Source organism: Calidris pugnax, unplaced genomic scaffold (assembly GCF_001431845.1).
Source record: "Calidris pugnax isolate Ruff unplaced genomic scaffold, ASM143184v1 scaffold81, whole genome shotgun sequence".
Lineage (NCBI taxonomy): Eukaryota > Metazoa > Chordata > Aves > Charadriiformes > Scolopacidae > Calidris > Calidris pugnax.
The window spans coordinates 10,999,227-11,019,228 of record NW_015090880.1 but is presented as its reverse complement, the minus strand read 5'-3'; the positions used below and the strand labels follow the sequence as shown (position 1 = coordinate 11,019,228).

The window sequence follows — 20,002 nt, the reverse complement described above, 5'->3', positions numbered from 1 at the left end:
GGCCCCGCGTGAGCTCCATGGAATATTGTCTCCTGTGTGCCAGGCCGCTGCCTGGGGCACGCTCAGCTGGAACCACCACCACCACCTCTTCTCCCCAGTTCCCCCAAGGATGGGATTACCTGGGCCCTATTAAGGATGGGAAAATGCTCCAGACGAGTGCTGCTGGTGCAGAACTGGTGGGAAATGGCATAAATCCACATTCCAGGTTAGTTCCTAGAAACGTGCCGCTTCGCCGGTGGGCGCTGTGCCAGCTCCTGCCTGCCCATCGCCTTCCCACTGGATCTGCCCCGTCTGCACAGGGACCCCGTGGCCGGCTAACCCAACACAGATGCCATTGTTTGCCCGTGAGCGATCGGATCCGGTTTGTGCCGCGGGGCCGTGGGTGCGCTGACCCGGCACTAACGGCGGTGGGACCGTGACCCCCCTCAGACAGCGGCTCCGGTGCCGGAGCTCGTTCCTCGGGAAGGGTTAAGCGGTTCTCCCGCTGGCTGAGGATGTTCAGGGAAGCGTTGGCCGCCCGCTGAGCCCACTGAAGTGGGTCCAAGCGGGGCTGGCCAGGCGTGAGAGCCTGCCCCAGGAGCTCGGGGGCTCTGCTGAGGTTTGGGGGGGCCCCTCCTCTGTGTGCTCTGGTGCAGCCAGCGCTGCCGGTTCCCACTGCTGCCCCTCCGAGCTGGCTGGTTTGCTGGTGTCAGTGAAATCGCTGGTGGAGCCGAGGCCGAGGGTGCCCCGGGAGCAGGGGATGCTCAGCTGGTGACAGGGCTGTGGCAGAGCTGTTGGTGGGTCTCTGGCCAGCAGAGCCGTGCCTGGCCGTGTCACCTCCCCGGGCAGACACAATCCACCCCCATGCGTTTGGCTGTGGGGAGGCTGTGGGGATTGCAGTGGGGGTGGGAGGTCAGAGCAACCTTCAGGGGAGCCAGGATGTGCCTGGGCTTGGGCTGGGACACCTCGCTTGTCCCTCAGATCCCATTGAGAATCCCTCCTTCCCGCTTCTGCCTTGCTTTTCGAGGCCTGAGATCCTGTTACAGTCACCTTTATCAGACCGCTTTGGATCTCCTCAGAGCAGATAAGCTTTGCTTGGCAAGATCCCTGCGACACGGACACACTGGCCAGTGCTAATGGCTCTTTATCAGCTCATCTCCTGCCAGATCTCCTAGCCCAGGAGCTGGTGGTGCCAGGCCACCACCACCCTGTGCTGCCAGAGCCTTGCTGGGCACAGCCTTGCCCTTCCTCCAGGTTTCCCAGTGCCTGCTGAGAGCTCGGCCATGGGGAGCGGGCAGGGCTCTGCCTACAGCATCCCTCGCTCCACCGAGACACACGGGACCAGCCTGCACTGTGGGGGGGTGTCCCTGTGGCCACGAGTTTTGGCACCTACATGGCCCGGGTGGGTCCTGTGACCTTGCTGGCCGGCGGGCGGCCAGAGCTCAGCCTTGGTGTGGGGAGCACACGGTTCCTCTTCCTTCCTTCGGCCTCAGCTAATAAAAGCCACCATCCCTGCGTGACAGCGAGGTCGGTCCAGAGGATCCCAGGCAGCACTGACCAGCACAGGGTGAGTGGGGCCCTGGCTCAGGGCACGGTGGTGCCCAGGGTGGCAGGGCGGAAGGGGAGCAGGATCCATCTGGTACGGTTGCCGGGGAGCATGGCTGGTTGCCATGCCACCCTGGGGCTCCCAGTACCGCTGCTGGAGACGTGCCCCTAATAGGCACAGACGAGCCCACGCAGTGCAGGGCGAGTCCCGACCGGGCTGCCTGTCTCGGCAGCCCCACGTGCCGCACGTGCCAGCTCCCCACCAGTCTGGGCACAGGGCACTGCTGTGCCACAAGCAGGCCACCGCCAGCTTGTACCTGGCCTCTGCCTCACCTTGGCTAAGTCTCGGTGCGGGCAGGTCCCTCCCCTCGCCTGGCACGGCTGCCGGAGGAGGAGACAGGCGCCGGCCGCCCTCCTCCAGGAACAGAGTCAAGCCCGAGCCAAGCGGGGCCGACCTGGCCGACTTCGCAGCCCACCCGGGCCACCGCCACCACCTGCCTGGCACGCCGGGCCCCACCACGGGCACAGGTAGGAGCCGGCATGCCGGCAGGGAGCCCTGGGACGACACGGCCCTGGGCACGGCACAGCCGTTGGCACAAGGCACAGCCCTGGGGCACAGGCCGGGCACCGTCAGGCAGCACACAAGGAAGGGGCGGCAGGGTCCCTTGGCAGGGCCGGGCTGGGTCCCCCACCCACCCACATTGCGTGTCCCGGGGTTGGTGCCTGCTGGACTTTGCCCGGGGAGCCGTGGTGGCGGGGAGGGCTGGGTCCCTCGGGAGGAATGTGCCCAGCCGGCAGCTCTGTGGCTGTGCCCAGACGGGCTCCCCGTGGCTGTGCCGTGCCAGCATCTCTGCCATGGGTGCTGTTGCCCCCCGCACAGCCATGCCCGGCGTCGGGTGCCCGTCCCGCTGTGCCGCCCTTTTGTTCACTGGTGGGTCCCGCCGTGCTGCCCGGGGGCCGGGGCGTGCCCGGGCTGCCGACGCCAGCTCGCCCTCAACCCCCCCGGGGTCTCAGCCCCACCAGACGCCCGTCGCAGGACACCAGGTACCGGGGGCTCGCGGGGTTTGGGGGACCCCGACACCGGCACACAGCCCTGCGCCACCTCCTCCACCGCCTTGGGCATGGCTTCGAGCGGGGACGATGGCGGGGCAGAGAGGCGGCTCCCCCCGCTGCCCCAAGCCCCCCCTGCCCCTGGCTGGCTCCCGTGAGGGGACGGGGAAGATGTGTTTGGGCAGCGCCAGGGCCAGGCTTTGATCCAGCGCCTGCGAGGCTGGGAGCGGGCGGTACCGGGAGAGAAGGAAGCACAAAAGGCAGCTCCAGCCTAAATTTAACAGCAGGACCCCGGCCAGTGGGCAGGGACCGACCTTGCCCAGCTCCGGTGTTCCTGGCTCCCCTCCCTGGCTGTCCCTGGCCCGGTGCTGCGGCCCCCCAGGGGACACCAGTGACACTGGTGGGACGGATCCACCCCGAGCAGGGCAGGATGGGGCACGGGGATGGGGTCTGGGGGTGGAGGGCATGGCTGTGCACCCGTGTCCACGTGCTGCAGCCCCCCAGCAGCATGGCCATGGGGGTGGGCACTGGGTGCCACCCTGGGGACTTTGGGACCCAACTGCCCCACCTGATCCCGCTTCCCAGTGCTGTCCCTGGGGTGCACCACCATGCCAGAGCTGGGTGAGGCTAGGCCCTGGCCACCCTGTGCCATACCCCCTGCCCTGCCACCATGCCATCTCTGTGTTCCCCCAGGCAGAGCCCGTGGCTGCCCATGGACCTCCTGGCACTCGCTCTCCTCCTGGGTAAGCACTGGACTCAGTGGAGCACCGCACTTTGCTGGGCACCATGTCCCCATGGTGCTGGGGGCTGCGGTGGCCCTGGGACCCCAGCCTGGGCAGAGGGTGCCAGGCGGCAGAGGTGGTGGCGATGGTGATGCTCCCTGGCCAGCAGCAGCCAGGGCCTGACCGCCGCAAATCCCAGCGGAGAACGCGGGCTGTGCTGAGCCCCGGCAGGATTAGCGAGCGCCTGACCCGGCTCCTGGCTCCCCCCGGCACCACTCAGCGCCCCGGGAGCTGCCCACCCCCCCAGGAGCACTGGCAGCCACCCCCCTGCCTGGCCCCTCCGTCCCCACGGCCACCAGCCCCCCACTCCCCCCGCTGCCTCTCCCTGCCCCCCAATCACGAGGTCCCGGCGCCGCTGCCAGCACCTTTCCGGGTCATGGAGCTTCTTGCTGCATCAGTGGGTTGGGACGCAGGGATGGGACGGGATGGGATGGCTGGGGGTGGAGTGGGTGCCAGGCAGGCGTCTGGGGTGCATGGGGGGGGCAGGGGATGCCCAGGGACCTTGGCACAGCCCCAGCCCATGCCATTGTGCTCTCTGCAGCGGGGGTGCCAGCGGTGGGGTGTTGGCAGGAGCCTGACCCGAGCCATGGCTGCGCCCGTGGCAGCTGCTACCCGGCCACCGGGAACCTGCTGGTGGGGCGAGCCCCCCGCCTCAGTGCCACCTCCACCTGTGGGATGGACGGGCCCCAGGAGTACTGCATCGTCAGCCACCTTCAGGTGAGCCCACCCGGCTCCTGGCACGGCCCTGGCACAGCCGGGCACCGGTGCAGCCTCCAGCCGCCCGTCCCTGACGGTGCCGCTCCCCGGCACAGGACTCGGAGAAATGCTTCACCTGTGACTCGCGGGACCTGTCCCTGCCTGAGAGCCACCGCATCGAGAATGTCATCTACCTGAGCAGCCCCCACGGCCAGCGGACATGGTGGCAGTCGGAGAACGGTGAGACCGGGGCAGCAGCGGGGCTGCCCCCGTGTGTGTCTGCCTTGGGGCTGTGTGGCCATGGGACCTGGAGGGGGGGTCTTCCCCAGCCTTGGCCATCAACTCTCTGTCCCCCCCAGGTGTGGAGCATGTCAGCATCCGCCTGGACCTGGAGGGTGAGTTCCACTTCACCCACCTCATCATGAAGTTTAAGGTTGGTCCCAGCACATGGGTGTCTGGGATGGTGTGGGATGGGATGGGATGGGATGGGATGGGATGGGATGGGATGGGATGGGATGGGATGGGACGGGACAGACTTGTAGGGGCTGTTGAATCAGCTCCCCATTCCATCTGGGTGTCCTGCAGACCTTCCGCCCCGCAGCGATGCTGGTGGAGCGCTCAGCTGACTTTGGGCACAGCTGGAAGGTCTACCGCTACTTCGCCTACAACTGCTCCAAGCTCTTCCCTGGTGTCCCCACCCAGCCCTCAGGGCTGGTGGACGAGGTTCTTTGTGACCAGCGCTACTCCGAGATCGAGCCTTCCAGCCATGGGGAGGTGCGTGGGGCTGGGGCTGCACAGAGTGGGGCTGGGGGGTTGTCCAGGGCATCTGGGCTCACCCACCCCTTCCTCCCTCCAGGTCATCTTCAAGGTGCTGGACCCCTCCATCCCTGTGGCGGATCCCTACAGCCCAGACATCCAGGGTGCGTGGCGGGGGGTGCCAGGGCTGCAGTGCTGGTGGGCGATGGGGCAGGTGCTGATGGTGCCACCCTCCCCCAGACCTGCTGCGTGTCACCAACCTGCGGGTGAACCTCACCAAGCTGCACACGCTGGGGGACAACCTGCTGGACACGCGGCGGGAGGTGCTGCACAAGTACTACTACGCCGTGGATGAGCTGGTGCTGCGTGGGAGCTGCTTCTGCCACGGCCACGCCGCCCACTGCGCCCCGGCACCCGGTGCCCCTGCATCCTCCGTCCCTGGCATGGTGAGGTGCACGCAACCGCCAGCACGGCATGGTGCCTGGTGGGACCCATCACTGATGGGACCATCATGGGTGGTCACTCTGAACCGGGTGCTCCCCCTCCAGGTCCACGGGCGCTGCGTCTGCGAGCACCACACGCAGGGGCTGAACTGCGAGCGCTGCGAGGACTTCTACCACGACCTGCCCTGGCGCCCGGCCGAGGGCTCCAGCACCAACGCCTGCCGCCGTGAGTGCCCCGCACCGGCACCGGCAGCGCGCTGTGCCCAGTGGCTTGGGGTCCCACGTGTTGGGCTGGGGGAACGGGGGTCCTGCATGTTGTGTGTGTGGGGTTCAGCATCCCTGGGGCTGTCGCTTGGGTCTGGGGGTTGAGCATCCCACATGCCAAGCTTCAGGGTTGGAGTGCAGCATGTGGGGCTGGGGTTTGGGGGGGTTGGGGTGCTTCAGGCTGTGATTTGGGGTGGGGGCTGGGGTTAGGGAGCACCCTGGTGGGGAGTGGGTGGGGGTTCTGCAAGCTGGGGCTTGAGATCGAGGGGCTGCATCCCCAGGTTTGGCAGTGGGGGTGCTGCCAGGGGGGGAGTTGGGGTGCCACATGCCGTGCTGCCATGCCATCCCTGCAGGCTGTGACTGCAATGAGCACTCGCAGCGGTGCCACTTCGACATGGCCGTCTTCCTGGCCACGGGGAACACCAGCGGGGCCGTGTGTGACGGCTGCCAGCACAACACCATGGGGCGCCGCTGCCACCTCTGCAAGCCCTTCTACTACCGGCATCCTCGCTCCGACATCCGCTCCCCCACTGCCTGTGCCCGTGAGTGCCACGGGACGCCAGCCCAGGGGCTCGTCCTGGCCCCATGGCTCCTGGTGGCCAGCAGCCCCAGCTCCCCACGGTCTCTCTCTCGACAGCGTGTGACTGTGACCCGGCGGGTTCGTTGGACGGAGGCGCCTGCGATGGGCACACGGATGTGGCACTTGGCATGATTGCGGGGCAGTGCCGCTGCAAGGAGAACGTGGCTGGTCCCCGCTGTGACCGCTGCCGGCATGGCGCCTACGGCCTCAGCCATGGCGACCCACTGGGCTGCCAGCGTGAGCCGGGACCCATAGATGAGCACGGGAGGATGGAGGGATGGAGGGATGGAGATGGTGGAAGGGTGGGGATGGAGGGATGGAGATAGAGGGATATGGGATGGAGGGATGAGGATGAAGAGATGTGGGATGGAGGGATTGGGATGGAGGGATGAGGATGGAGGGATGTGGGATGGAAGGATGTGGGATGGAGGGATGGAGATGGAGGGATTGGGACGGAGGGATGAGGATGGAAGGATGTGGGATGGAGGGATGGAGATGGAGGGATGAGGATGGAAGGATGTGGGATGGAGGGATGGAGATGGAGGGATGAGGATGGAAGGATGTGGGATGGAGGGATGGAGATGGAGGGATGAGGATGGAAGGATGTGGGATGGAGGGATGGAGGTGGAGGGATGAGGATGGAAGGATGTGGGATGGAGGGATGGAGGTGGAGGGATGAGGATGGAAGGATGTGGGATGGAGGGATGGAGGTGGAGGGATGGGTATGGAGGGGTGAGGGATGGAATGACACAAGATGGGAAGGAAGAGCCATGAAGCCTGTGGGTTGCAGTGCCACATGGCAGCCCCTCATGTTGGGATGCGTGTGTGTGTGGGGGGCAGCCTGCAGGTGTGACCCACGGGGGACAGTGGCGGGCAGCTCCCCGTGCGACCCCATCAGCGGGGACTGCTACTGCAAACGCTTCGTGGCCGGGCGCTCCTGCAGCGAGTGCGTGGTGAGTGCCCCAGCCTGCCCCACAACCTGCCCCACAACCTGCCCCACAACCTGCCCCACAACCTGCTCCATGCTCTGACTCTCCCCAGCCCCATGGCAACCCCTAGGGCCGGGCTGGCCCCACACCTCCCTCATATCCCCCCCTCCCTCTCACTGCAGCCTGAGTTCTGGGGCCTGAGCTACGACGTGGGGGGCTGCCGACCCTGCGCCTGCGACTTTGGGGGAGCCTACAACAACCGGTGGGGCCAAGCACAAGCACCCGATGGGGCACAGGGACCAGGGGCCATTAGTGGGGACAGGGCTGGGGGTCAACCATGGGGAGAGGGAGGGATGGGGACATTGGTAGAGGGATGGGGACAGGGCTGGGGAGACTGAGCGAATGAAGAGAGGGAGGGAGGGTGGGTGAGGGGAGGGAGGGATCTCCATCACCAGAGATGGGAGGATGGAGACAGGGATGGAGGGAGGGACGTGGAGAGGGAGGGAAGGACGGATGGGTGAAGACAGAGCTAGGCAGATGGACGGACAGAGGGTTGGGCTGGTCACCCACAGGTGCTCCATGGAGGACGGGGCTTGTCCCTGCCGTCCCCACCTCATGGGGCCCATCACTGATGGGACCATCATGGGTGGTCACTCTGAACCGGGTGCTCCCCCTCCAGGTCCACGGGCGCTGCGTCTGCGAGCACCACACGCAGGGGCTGAACTGCGAGCGCTGCGAGGACTTCTACCACGACCTGCCCTGGCGCCCGGCCGAGGGCTCCAGCACCAACGCCTGCCGCCGTGAGTGCCCCGCACCGGCACCGGCAGCACGCTGTGCCCGGTGGCTTGGGGTCCCACGTGTTGGGCTGGGGGAACGGGGGTCCTGCATGTTGTGTGTGTGGGGTTCAGCATCCCTGGGGCTGTCGCTTGGGTCTGGGGGTTGAGCATCCCACATGCCAAGCTTCAGGGTTGGAGTGCAGCATGTGGGGCTGGGGTTTGGGGGGGTTGGGGTGCTTCAGGCTGTGATTTGGGGTGGGGGCTGGGGTTAGGGAGCACCCTGGTGGGGAGTGGGTGGGGGTTCTGCAAGCTGGGGCTTGAGATCGAGGGGCTGCATCCCCAGGTTTGGCAGTGGGGGTGCTGCCAGGGGGGGAGTTGGGGTGCCACATGCCGTGCTGCCATGCCATCCCTGCAGGCTGTGACTGCAATGAGCACTCGCAGCGGTGCCACTTCGACATGGCCGTCTTCCTGGCCACGGGGAACACCAGCGGGGCCGTGTGTGACGGCTGCCAGCACAACACCATGGGGCGCCGCTGCCACCTCTGCAAGCCCTTCTACTACCGGCATCCTCGCTCCGACATCCGCTCCCCCACTGCCTGTGCCCGTGAGTGCCACGGGACGCCAGCCCAGGGGCTCGTCCTGGCCCCATGGCTCCTGGTGGCCAGCAGCCCCAGCTCCCCACGGTCTCTCTCTCGACAGCGTGTGACTGTGACCCGGCGGGTTCGTTGGACGGAGGCGCCTGCGATGGGCACACGGATGTGGCACTTGGCATGATTGCGGGGCAGTGCCGCTGCAAGGAGAACGTGGCTGGTCCCCGCTGTGACCGCTGCCGGCATGGCGCCTACGGCCTCAGCCATGGCGACCCACTGGGCTGCCAGCGTGAGCCGGGACCCATAGATGAGCACGGGAGGATGGAGGGATGGAGGGATGGAGATGGTGGAAGGGTGGGGATGGAGGGATGGAGATAGAGGGATATGGGATGGAGGGATGAGGATGAAGAGATGTGGGATGGAGGGATTGGGATGGAGGGATGAGGATGGAGGGATGTGGGATGGAAGGATGTGGGATGGAGGGATGGAGATGGAGGGATTGGGACGGAGGGATGAGGATGGAAGGATGTGGGATGGAGGGATGGAGATGGAGGGATGAGGATGGAAGGATGTGGGATGGAGGGATGGAGATGGAGGGATGAGGATGGAAGGATGTGGGATGGAGGGATGGAGGTGGAGGGATGAGGATGGAAGGATGTGGGATGGAGGGATGGAGGTGGAGGGATGAGGATGGAAGGATGTGGGATGGAGGGATGGAGGTGGAGGGATGGGTATGGAGGGGTGAGGGATGGAATGACACAAGATGGGAAGGAAGAGCCATGAAGCCTGTGGGTTGCAGTGCCACATGGCAGCCCCTCATGTTGGGATGCGTGTGTGTGTGTGGGGCAGCCTGCAGGTGTGACCCACGGGGGACAGTGGCGGGCAGCTCCCCGTGCGACCCCATCAGCGGGGACTGCTACTGCAAACGCTTCGTGGCCGGGCGCTCCTGCAGCGAGTGCGTGGTGAGTGCCCCAGCCTGCCCCACAACCTGCCCCACAACCTGCCCCACAACCTGCCCCACAACCTGCTCCATGCTCTGACTCTCCCCAGCCCCATGGCAACCCCTAGGGCCGGGCTGGCCCCACACCTCCCTCATATCCCCCCCTCCCTCTCACTGCAGCCTGAGTTCTGGGGCCTGAGCTACGACGTGGGGGGCTGCCGACCCTGCGCCTGCGACTTTGGGGGAGCCTACAACAACCGGTGGGGCCAAGCACAAGCACCCGATGGGGCACAGGGACCAGGGGCCATTAGTGGGGACAGGGCTGGGGGTCAACCATGGGGAGAGGGAGGGATGGGGACATTGGTAGAGGGATGGGGACAGGGCTGGGGAGACTGAGCGAATGAAGAGAGGGAGGGAGGGTGGGTGAGGGGAGGGAGGGATCTCCATCACCAGAGATGGGAGGATGGAGACAGGGATGGAGGGAGGGACGTGGAGAGGGAGGGAAGGACGGATGGGTGAAGACAGAGCTAGGCAGATGGACGGACAGAGGGTTGGGCTGGTCACCCACAGGTGCTCCATGGAGGACGGGGCTTGTCCCTGCCGTCCCCACCTCATGGGGCGACAGTGTGACCAGGTGGAGCCCGGCTTCTTCTGTGCCCCCCTCGACCACTACACCTACGAGGCCGAGCAGGCCACCGGCCATGGTCATGGCCATCCCCAGCTCCCGGTGAGTCTCCTGGGGGGGTCCCCGCACCTCCATCCCAGGCTTGTGCATGGCTGTCACCATGCACCGTGCTCTGTGCATGGCTGTCACCGTGCTCTGTGCATGGCTGTCACTCTGTCCTGCACGCGGCTGTCCCTATGCATGGCCACCCATCCCCGCAGGGCACCATCCGGGCAGAGGTGCCCCAGGACTGCCTGGAGTACGACACTGGGGAGCTGGGGGGGCGGAAGGGGCGCCTCCGGCACCAGCGCAGCCCCCCCCGTGCCCTCCAGCCCCGTGCCCCCTCACGCCGCAGCCGCCAGCCGCCCCCCAAGGTGAGCCTCGGGGGGGTGGGATGGGGCATGGGGCAGAACAGTGTGGGCGCTGTGGGGCAGGGACAGCCAGGGGGGCAGAGCTGAACCCGGGGCCAAGCCGTGTCGGTGTCCTGCCCAGCCGGACGTGGAGGAGGTGGTGCGGGACGGCACTGGGCGCATGGTGACATGGACAGGCTCAGGGTTCGCCCGGGTGCGGGATGGGGCCGGCCTGACCTTCCACGTGGACAACGTGCCCTACCCCATGGACTACGAGCTGCTGCTGCGCTACGAGCCCGAGGTGAGTGTGGTCACGGCTGTGGCCACAGCCCTGGTGTGTACATCGTAGCATGGTCCTGACACTGGCTCTCCTGTCACCGCAGTCGACCGAGGACTGGGAGGCCGTGGTCAGCGTCAGCTCCCGGGTGCTGCCCACCAGCCCTCGCTGTGGAAACCTGCTGCCCTCCGAGCAGATGTACCGTGAGAGCCTGCCCCACAGCCAGAGGTGGGATGGGACGTGGACGGGATGGGGATGGTGCAGAATGGGGGTGGGATGAGGATGGGAGTGGGGATGGGGTGAGGACGGGGACAGGGACCAGGACAGGATGGGGACAGGGATCAGGACAGAACAGGGACAAGGACAGCCCTGCCACATTCCCAGAACTGAGGGATGGGGATGGGGTGGAAACGGGGACAGTCCTGCTACACAGACAAGGGATGGGGACGGGGACAAGGAAGGTGGCCGGCTGCTGCTGCTGTCCCCTGGCTGCCCCTATGGCTCTGTTGTGCCTGTGCCCTGACGCCTGCCTCTGCAAAGGTATGTGCTGCTCTCCCGACCCTTCTGCTTCGAGCCCAGCACCCCCTACGAGGTGACCATGAGGCTTCAGCGGGCTGGTGTCACCCAGCGCCACCCTGGTGCCTTCATCCTCATTGACTCGGTGAGGAGGAGTCTCCTGCACCCCACATGTGGGGCTCAGTAGGGGTGGGGTGATGGGCAGGGATGGGAGACTATGGACTGGGGTGGGCAGTGACGCCCCCTCTGGGGCTGCACATGGGGTGAGGATGGGAATGGGGATGGGAATGGGATGGGGATGGAGATGGGAATGGGATGGGGATGAGATAGGGATGGGAAAGTGGTTCAGGATTTGGATGGGGATGCAGATGGAGATGTTGATGGGGACAGGAATGGGTATGGGAAAGGGGATAGGGATGAGAATAGGGATGGGAAAGGGAAGGGGAATGGAGACATTGATGGGGTGGGGACGGGAACGGCGATGGGGACATGGATGAGGATGGAGATATCAGTGGGGCTGGGGATGTTTATGGAGTTGGGGCTGGTCTTGGGGATGCCAAAGAGGGTGGGGATAAGGATGCCTGTGAGGATGGCAATTTGGATGGGAACATCAGTGGGGCTGGGGCTGCTGATGGGGTTGGGGCTGTCAATGGAGCTGGGGCTGTTGCTGGTACCAGGGCAGTGGAGCCTCCAGCAGGGTTGGGGCTGCCCTGGGGCAGAAGGATCCGGCCCAGGAGCAGGGTCCAGGTCTCACAGTGGCCTCATCTCCTCTCCCCCTCCCATTGCCTGTTGCAGCTGGTGCTCCTGCCGCGGGTGTCGGAGCTGCCCGGCTTCCATGGGGCAGACGCCATGGCAGCAGCACACCGGGAGGAGCTGGCGCGGTACCAGTGCCTGGAGGCGTTTCGCATGGTCCCCCCAGCCCCCCTGGCCCAGGCCTGCACCCGCCTGGTCTGCAGCATCTCGGCCCTGCTGCACGGCGGGGCGCTGCGTGAGTGGGGGGCACCCTGCTGGGGTCGGGGGACGTGCCTGGGGCGGTGGGTGAGGGTAGAGCCATGGGTCAGGATGGGACCGTGCCCACGGCAGGGTGGGCAGGGGCGCTGTGCCAGTGGGTCAGGAGGGGGCCATGCCTGTTGTGGGGGCAGGTAGGGGCACCCGGGGCAGTGGGTCAGGATGGGGCTGTGCCCGTGGCAGGATGGGGAGGGGTACCCAGCGCAGTGGGTCAGGATGAGACCATGCTCATTGCAGTGGGTCAGGATGGGGCTGTGCCCATGACGGTGGGGAGGGGTACCCAGTGCAGTGGGTCAGGATGGGGCTGTGCCCATGACGGTGGGGAGGGGTACCCAGTGCAGTGGGTCAGGATGGGGCTGTGCCCATGGCAGGATGGGGAGGGGTACCCAGTGCAGTAGGTCAGGATGGGGCTGTGTCCATGGCAGGGTGCGGGCAGGGCAGACCCCAGCCCCACGCTGGCCCTTTCCCCGCAGCCTGCCAGTGCGACCCGCAGGGCTCCCGCAGCAGCGAGTGCCAGGTGCAGGGAGGGCAGTGCGAGTGCAAGCCCCACGTCCTCGGCCGGCGCTGCGACCGCTGCGCCCCAGGCAGCTACGGCTTCGGGCCCCTGGGCTGCAGCCGTGAGTAGTGGGATCTGTGCCTGCCGGGCATCCCTGTACCTTCTGTCTGTCTGTCCATCCAGCTGTCAGAGCCCCGTTCACTGCCCATCTGCCTGTTCACTTGTCTGTCTGTCTGTCTATCCATCTCTCTGTGCATGTGTCCTTCTCACCTCTGCTGTCCTGCAGCTTGGGTCCCAGTTCCCCCTCTGTCCTGTCTTTCCATCCATCCATCCATCCACCCAAGTCCCACGCTCCTGCCTGGGCACTGCCCTGTCTTGCACTCACTCATCTGTCCATCCACCCACCCGTCTGCCCACCTGTGTGTCCACTGTGTTGGCTGTGGGTTGGCCGTGCCCTGGGTGCTGGTCCCCCGTCTGTCTGTCTGTCCATCTATCCCTGTGTCCCTGCTCCCATGTGCCTGACCCATGTGCCGTTCCACAGCCTGTGCCTGCTCCCCGGCGGGCTCGGTGTCACAGCTGTGCCATGCGGTGAGTGGGCAGTGCCGATGCCAGCACGGTGCTGTGGGCCGGCAGTGTGACCAGTGCCAGCCCGGCCACTGGGGCTTCCCCGCCTGCCGGCCCTGCCAGTGCAACGGGCACGCCGAGGACTGCGACCCCCGGACGGGCAGCTGCCTGCGCTGCAGGGATCACACCGCCGGCCGGCACTGTGAGAGGTGAGCCTGGTTGGAGGGGAGGGGATGGGACAGCATGGCATGGGATGGCATGGGATGGAATGGCGTGGAATGGTGTGGGATGGGATGGTGTGGGATGGGATGGCATGGCATGGCATGGTGTGGGATGGGATATGATGGGATGGATGAGATGGAATGGTGTGGGGTGGGATGGGATGGCATGGCATGGCATGGCATGGTGTGGGATGGGGTGGGGTGGGATATGATGGGATGGATGAAATGGGATGGTGGGCTGGGATTTGATGGAACGGGATATGACAGGAATGGTGGGATGGGATGGGATGGGATGGGATAGGATAGGATAGGATAGGATAGGATAGGATAGGATAGGATAGGATAGGATAGGATAGGATGGAATGGAATGGAATGGAATGGAATGGAATGGAATGATGGGATATAATGGGGTGAGATTGGATGGGATAATGGGATGAGATGACGAGATGAGATGAGATGAGATGAGATGAGATGAGATGAGATGAGATGAGATGAGATGAGATGAGATGAGATGAGATGAGATGAGATGAGATGAGATGAAATGGTGTGGCATAGAGTGGCGTGGCATGGCATGGCATGGATGAGATGGAATGGTGGGATGGGATATGATGGGCAGGATGGGATGGACCCCCAGTGCACTTACCCCTTGTCCTTGCAGATGCCAGGATGGTTACTACGGGGACCCAGTGCTGGGCTCGGGGCAGCAGTGCCGTCCCTGCCCCTGCCCTGGCTACCCTGGCACACGGCTCTACCACGGGAGTGCCTGCCATGCCGACGAGAAGACCCACCACATCGTCTGCCTCTGCGCGCCCGGATACGCCGGTGAGGGGCAGAGCAGATGCCGTGCAGTGGGGAGCCCCAGCACCGGGGCTGCAAGGAGCCCTGGCACCCATGGCTTCCCCCTCCCCGCAGGACCCCGCTGTGACCGATGCTCCCCCGGATACTTCGGGATGCCGGAGATGGAGGGGGGCGTGTGCCGTCCCTGCCAGTGCAACAACAACATCGACACCAGTGACCCGGGGGCCTGCGACCCCCACACGGGGCACTGCCTGCGCTGCCTGTACCACACCAACGGACCCCACTGTGCCCACTGCCAGCCCGGCTACTTCGGCAATGCCCTGCAGCGCAGCTGCCGGCGTGAGTGGGGCAGGGGGGGCTGTGCCAGGGTTGGAGACACAACACCCGAGAGTTCAGGGATGTGCAGGGGGATTTGGGGTGATGCAAGGGCTTGGGGTGGGGGTGAGACTGGGGCTGGGGTATGAGGCGATTGGGGTTGGGTTACGCAGGGTTTGAGGGTGTTGGAGGGTTTGGGGCTGGGTGGCATCAGGGCCAGGTGGGGTTTGGGACTGTTGGGGACGGGGGGGTTTGGGGCTGTTGGGGGTTTTGGGGCTATGCCTGGGGTCGGGGCTGGGCAGGGGATAGAGATTGGCATCAGGGGTGTTGGGATCACAACGAATGGGGCTGTGCATGGGTTGAGGGCCAGGCAGGGGATTTGGGGCGCTGAGACCAGGTGCCAGGAGGGCATTGCCTGGGTGGGGGGTACAGGCTGAGCCCCATGCGGTCGTTCACCCTCCTGCAGGCTGCAGCTGCGACCCGCGGGGCACCCTGGCCTCCCACTGCATCACCGGTGCCTGCTCCTGCGACCGCGGCACGGGCGCCTGCGCCTGCCGGCCCAACGTGGTGGGCAAGAGCTGCGACCGCTGCGCACCCCACTTCTGGAGCCTGGGGGGGGCAGGGGGCTGCCAGCCCTGTGGCTGCCACCCCACGCGTGCCCTGCACCCCGCCTGTGATGCGGTGAGCCCCCCTCCCCAGCACCCTGGCACTGCCATCCCAGTGCCTGGTGAGCTGCCTGGCTGAGCACACCATTCTCACTACAGGTGACGGGGCAGTGCCAGTGCCGGCCCGGCTTCGGGGGCCGCGTCTGCTCCCAGTGCCAGGAGTATCACTGGGGAGACCCTAAGCGGGAGTGCCGAGGTGAGGGCATGGCACAGGGACGGGGTGTGCAGAGGCTCTGGGGAGGTGGGGTGTCTGGGGACACGGGGTCCCCGGGGAATGAGGGGTCTTGGGGAAAGAGAGGGTGATTGAGGGTGCATGGTGGGACTCTAGGGACTTTGGGAGTGCTGGAGATGTGGTGGGACAATGGGGAGATAAAGGACATGGGGACACAGTGGGACTCTAAACATGGGGACCCTGGGGAAACACTGGAGACACGGGGGACTCTGGGGTCCCAGGAGATCCTGGGGACATGGCAAGATCATGGGGACACAGTGAGACCTTTTGGGCATGGGAGGCCTTGGACCCATAGCGGGATGCTGGGGACATGGAAGACCCTGGGATCATGGCGGGTGTCTGGGGACACGAGGGGACTCAGGGGACCCTGGGTACGTGGTGGGATTATGTGGACACAGGAGACCCTGGGTACATGGTGGGACCCTGGAGATGGAGGGGGGCGCAGTGGACCACTGGGATCATGGTGGCACTCTGGGGACGTGGTGGTCCCTGGGGAGGCCAGGACATGCCACCACCTGTCTCTGCAGCCTGCGATTGTGAGCCGCTGGGTGCCGAGAGCCCGCAGTGCGAGCAGTCCAGTGGGCAGTGCCGGTGCCGACCTGGCTTCGGGGGGCTGCGCTGTGACCGCTGCCAGCGGGGCTACCAGGAGGCCTTCCCCCGCTGCTCGCCCTGCCACCCCTGCTTCGGGCGCTGGGACCTGGCCCTGGGCAGCCTGCGGGAATCACTACTGCGCCTGGGGGAGCAGGCACAGGCGCTGCAGGAAGGGGGGTCCATGCCCATGCTCAGCCCCAGCCGCCTGCGGGCACTGGAGGAGAACCTGAGGCGTGTGGAGCAGCTGCTGGGCAAGGGGGACAGCCCCAGTGGCCCCCTCCTCAATGGGCTGCTTGAGCGGCTGGATGGCACCAGGCAAGTGCACACGGTGGGCTGGGGTTGGGGGAAACCCCCTTTTGTCACCCAAAAAGGCTTGAGACCCCTTTTTTTTCCCCACCAAAGGATGGAGCTGGACGACTTCTGGAAGCAGGTCCAAGAGCTGGAGCAACATCTGGATCAGCTGGCGCAGGCAGACGTGAGGCACGGCGACCAGCTGGCCGGGCTGAGCCGCGAGCTGGGGGGTCTCAACCGAACCGTCTCCCACCTCCAAACCCTCCTCGGCGCGGTGGCAGCGGCCGGATTCAGCGGTAAGAGCAGCCGGCAAGGACTGGGGGCTTCGGTGCCCACCGTCCCGGGTGCGCCCTGACACCGGCACCCGCAGAGTCTTACCGCAGCCTCCTGGCATCGGTGGAGGAGTCGCGGCGGGCGGAGGCGGTGGCCAACGGCACGGCCGGTGAGCTGAGCGAGGCGCGGGCGACGCGGCGGGCGGCCGAGCGGGTGCTGCGGCTGCGGGGAGACGCTTTCCGCCGTGGTGCCGCCGCGGCACAGAAATCCTTGCGGGAGGTGCAGAAACGGGTGATGGGACTCAGTGTCACCAGGATCAATGAGAAGGTGAGAGTGGGACCGGTGTGGGGTAAATGGGCACACGGAGGGGGATCCCTGTGCCAAGCGGCACACGGGCAAAACCCATGGGCCGCCCTGGCATGGGGGTCTCCCCCCCTGAGCAGTGTTGAGCTGCCATCCCCACCACTGGCATCACTGCAGATCTGTGGGGCTCCTGGGGACCAGAGCTGCGAGCAAGCACCTTGTGGAGGAGCCTTGTGCCAAGACAGCATGGGGACACGGCGTTGTGGTGGCACAGGGTGCATGGGGGCACTGCCCGTCTCGGCTCGAGCCCTGAGCAGCGCCCGTAACACCTCACAGCAGCTGGAGGTGGCATTGGGTCAGCTGGGTGTTGTGGCACAGAAGGTAGGAGTGGTGGCTCTGTGTGGCACTCTTAGGGGGTCCTCTTGTGACCCTTTCCATGACCCACTTGGGCCCTTTCTGTGCTACTTTGCATGTCCCATTGCATGCTCTGCTTGTGCCCTTTCCATGTCACTTTCATGTCCCCTTCCATGTCCCACTTATGCCTTTTTCATGCAACCTCGATGTCCCCTTGTACGTCCTACTTGTGCCCTTTTCATGCCACTTGGATGTCCCCTTCCATGTCCTATTTGTGCCCTTTCCATGCCCCTTGGCATGTCCCCCCCTGTATGACCCTCATGCCCCTTTGCAGATGCCCCTTGTGCCACTTGTGTCCCCCCTTGGACCACTGCTGCACCCCCTTGCACACCCCCTTTATGTCCATACCCTTTTGTACCCTGTTGCACACCTCTCATGCCCCCTTGCGTGCCCCCCGTGCCACTTTGCACACCCCACCACGCTCCCTTGCACGCCCCCATCTTTTCCCCATGCATGTCCCCGAGTGTCCCCTCCCTGGGGCCGCCCCGTGCCCCTCACTCAGCCTGGTGCCCACCCCCCCAGATGCAGGAGGTGCAGGAGCTGGCGCGGGGGGCGCGCAGCCGGGCGGAGGAGGCTCTGGGGCGCTCGCAGGCCACCCGCAGCCGCGCGGAGAAGGCGACGGCCCAGCTGCGGGACTTCATCCAACGTATCAAGGCCTTCCTGGCAGGTAGGGGTGGCACGGGGTGGGCAAGGGCACGGCAGGGGATCAGCGCGCCCACCCCGAGCCCACCCCGCTGCCGTTGTCCCCACAGAGGAGGGAGCTGACCCTGCCAGCATCGAGCTGGTGGCCCGGCAGGTGCTGAACATCTCCCTGCCCAGCAGCCCCAGCCGGATCCAGGAGCTGCTGCGGGAGATGCAGGAGAGCATCGGCCAGCTGGAGGGAGTGGATGCGGTGCTGAACAGCACGGCGCAGGGGCTGGCCGCAGCACGGGGGCTGCTGGCACAGGGACAGGATGCCCGGTGAGTGGCGGGGGACATGCCGGGGAGGGAAGGGGATGAGGGTCTGTCCCACAGTGCTGCCAGGGGCTGGAACTGCCCGTGCTGCTGCAGGGAGCGAGCGGAGGGTGTGAGGGACGAGCTGGCGGGGACACAGCGGGCGCTGGATGCTGCGCGGGTGCAGGTGACGGCAGCAGGGAGTGCCCTGCAGAGCGCCAAGGATGCCATCCGGGCAGCTGAGAGCAGAGCCAAGGAGGTGAGGGAACCAGGGCTGCGGGGCAGAATTGATGCTGCCAGCAGGGCTGGGGAGCGGGGTGGTGCTTGGGGCATGCTGGAGGCAAAGGGCTTGGTGGCATGGGGGCACTGGGAGTGGTGGGTTTGATGCCATGGGTGCACTGGGAGCAACGGGATGAGAGCCATGGGGCACTTGGAGCAATAGGGTTGGTGCCATGGGTGCACTGGGAGTAACGGGATTAGTGCCGTGGAGAGCCAGGCTGATGCCATGGGCACACCAAGGGTGGTGGGGTTGTGCCGGGGGGGCCGTGGATGATGTGGGGCGGTGCTGTGGGTCTGCCAAAGTGGTGGGGCTGGCACGGTGGGTGCGGCGGTCGCAGTGCCTGACGGCAACCGATGCCCGTGCCTGCCCAGGCGGAGCGCAGGCTGCAGGCGCTGGAGGGGAAGGAGTCTCGAGCACAACAGCGGCTGCAGGAGCTGGCACGGCACGTCACCACCCTGCAGGAGCAGGGCCAGGACGCCCGCCGTTTGGCCCAGCAAGCCAGGGACGGGGCGCAGCGTGCCACTGCCGCCTCGGGGACCCTCAGCCAGGTGACCTCTAGCCCTGCCTGGCTGCCGTGCAGCACCAAAGGGGTACGGGGTCCCAGGGGGGCTCATCCTCACCATGCCCTTGTGCCACCAGGACCTGGCCCAGGTGACGCAGCGCTACATGATGCTGAAGGGCCAGCTGAGCAGGCTGGATGGGGTGCCCAGTGCGGCCCTGCAGCGTGTGACGCGTCTGAACGCGGAGGCCCGGGACCTCCTGGACAAGGCCAACAACAGCAAGAGAAAGCTGGAAGGTGAGGGGGGAGAGTATGGCGTGGGGCATTGCCCACCATCCCAACACCGCTGGGTGCCCGCTCCCCTGTGCGTGTCTCCCCTTGTCCCTGGGCACGTCGGCTTTGTGCCCCAGGGGTGACAGGGGCTGGGGACACGGTGGGGGGCTGGGGACACAGAGAGGGGGGGCTGCACCCTGCCCATTCCCCCATCCCGCAGAGCTGGAGCAGCACTTCGGGGCCAACGAGCGGGTGATGGCGGCGAAGGCGATGCGACTGCAGGCGTTGGAGCAGCGGGTCTGGGGGCTGCTGGAGGAGATCCGAGAGAGGGCCAACGCTTACGCCACCTGCTAGTGACCGGCGAAGGGGCCGGGGGCTGGTCCTGCCCTGCAGCCCCCCAGCTCACCGCAGCCCGGGGGTCCCGTCGCCTCTGCGGGCGCCTGTAGCGCGGCCGTATTTGCAAATAAAGCCCTGAACGGCGGCTGCCTGTGTCCGGTGCCTGTGTCCGGTGCTCCCTCCCTCCCTCCCTCCTGCCTCCCTCCTGCCTCCCGCCCGTTTCCCCGCTCCGGCCGGGATCCGCCCCGCGCTTTCCGCGCAGCCCCGAGCGCTGCGCCCGCCGCCCAGCTCCGAGCGGGGAGGGGGGGACGGGGAAGGAGGGGGGGACGGGAGGGACCGGGACGGGAACGGGAACGGGAACCGGCGGGGCGGG

At 66.2% G+C, this 20,002-nt stretch overlaps 1 protein-coding gene across 2 annotated transcripts in view; it reads left to right on the top strand.

Annotated features, from left to right (window-relative positions):
* LOC106890761 (laminin subunit beta-2-like) overlaps positions 1-19,768 on the top strand; it is a 20,560-nt gene extending 792 nt beyond the window's left edge. Inside the window, exons 1-35 of one of the 2 annotated variants that reach the window (XM_014946762.1) lie at positions 1,928-2,052; positions 3,268-3,317; positions 3,898-4,073; positions 4,169-4,292; positions 4,412-4,485; positions 4,638-4,826; positions 4,909-4,972; positions 5,049-5,254; positions 5,357-5,477; positions 5,869-6,057; positions 6,153-6,332; positions 6,936-7,048; positions 7,207-7,286; positions 9,901-10,057; positions 10,216-10,368; positions 10,487-10,645; positions 10,728-10,849; positions 11,162-11,282; positions 11,933-12,125; positions 12,619-12,762; positions 13,183-13,414; positions 14,085-14,248; positions 14,339-14,563; positions 15,006-15,220; positions 15,304-15,400; positions 15,964-16,342; positions 16,430-16,614; positions 16,689-16,918; positions 17,072-17,275; positions 17,831-17,975; positions 18,061-18,268; positions 18,359-18,500; positions 18,893-19,069; positions 19,161-19,317; positions 19,514-19,768. In XM_014946762.1, coding sequence (XP_014802248.1) covers positions 3,287-3,317; positions 3,898-4,073; positions 4,169-4,292; positions 4,412-4,485; positions 4,638-4,826; positions 4,909-4,972; positions 5,049-5,254; positions 5,357-5,477; positions 5,869-6,057; positions 6,153-6,332; positions 6,936-7,048; positions 7,207-7,286; positions 9,901-10,057; positions 10,216-10,368; positions 10,487-10,645; positions 10,728-10,849; positions 11,162-11,282; positions 11,933-12,125; positions 12,619-12,762; positions 13,183-13,414; positions 14,085-14,248; positions 14,339-14,563; positions 15,006-15,220; positions 15,304-15,400; positions 15,964-16,342; positions 16,430-16,614; positions 16,689-16,918; positions 17,072-17,275; positions 17,831-17,975; positions 18,061-18,268; positions 18,359-18,500; positions 18,893-19,069; positions 19,161-19,317; positions 19,514-19,647 — 5,490 coding nt within the window. In that variant the 5' untranslated portion in view covers positions 1,928-2,052; positions 3,268-3,286 and the 3' untranslated portion in view covers positions 19,648-19,768. Of the gene's footprint in view, positions 1-1,927; positions 2,053-3,267; positions 3,318-3,897; positions 4,074-4,168; positions 4,293-4,411; positions 4,486-4,637; positions 4,827-4,908; positions 4,973-5,048; positions 5,255-5,356; positions 5,478-5,868; positions 6,058-6,152; positions 6,333-6,935; positions 7,049-7,206; positions 7,287-9,900; positions 10,058-10,215; positions 10,369-10,486; positions 10,646-10,727; positions 10,850-11,161; positions 11,283-11,932; positions 12,126-12,618; positions 12,763-13,182; positions 13,415-14,084; positions 14,249-14,338; positions 14,564-15,005; positions 15,221-15,303; positions 15,401-15,963; positions 16,343-16,429; positions 16,615-16,688; positions 16,919-17,071; positions 17,276-17,830; positions 17,976-18,060; positions 18,269-18,358; positions 18,501-18,892; positions 19,070-19,160; positions 19,318-19,513 lie in introns of those variants that run through there. The other variant, XM_014946763.1, reaches the window with a different exon arrangement.
* Positions 19,769-20,002: the final 234 nt, after the last annotated feature.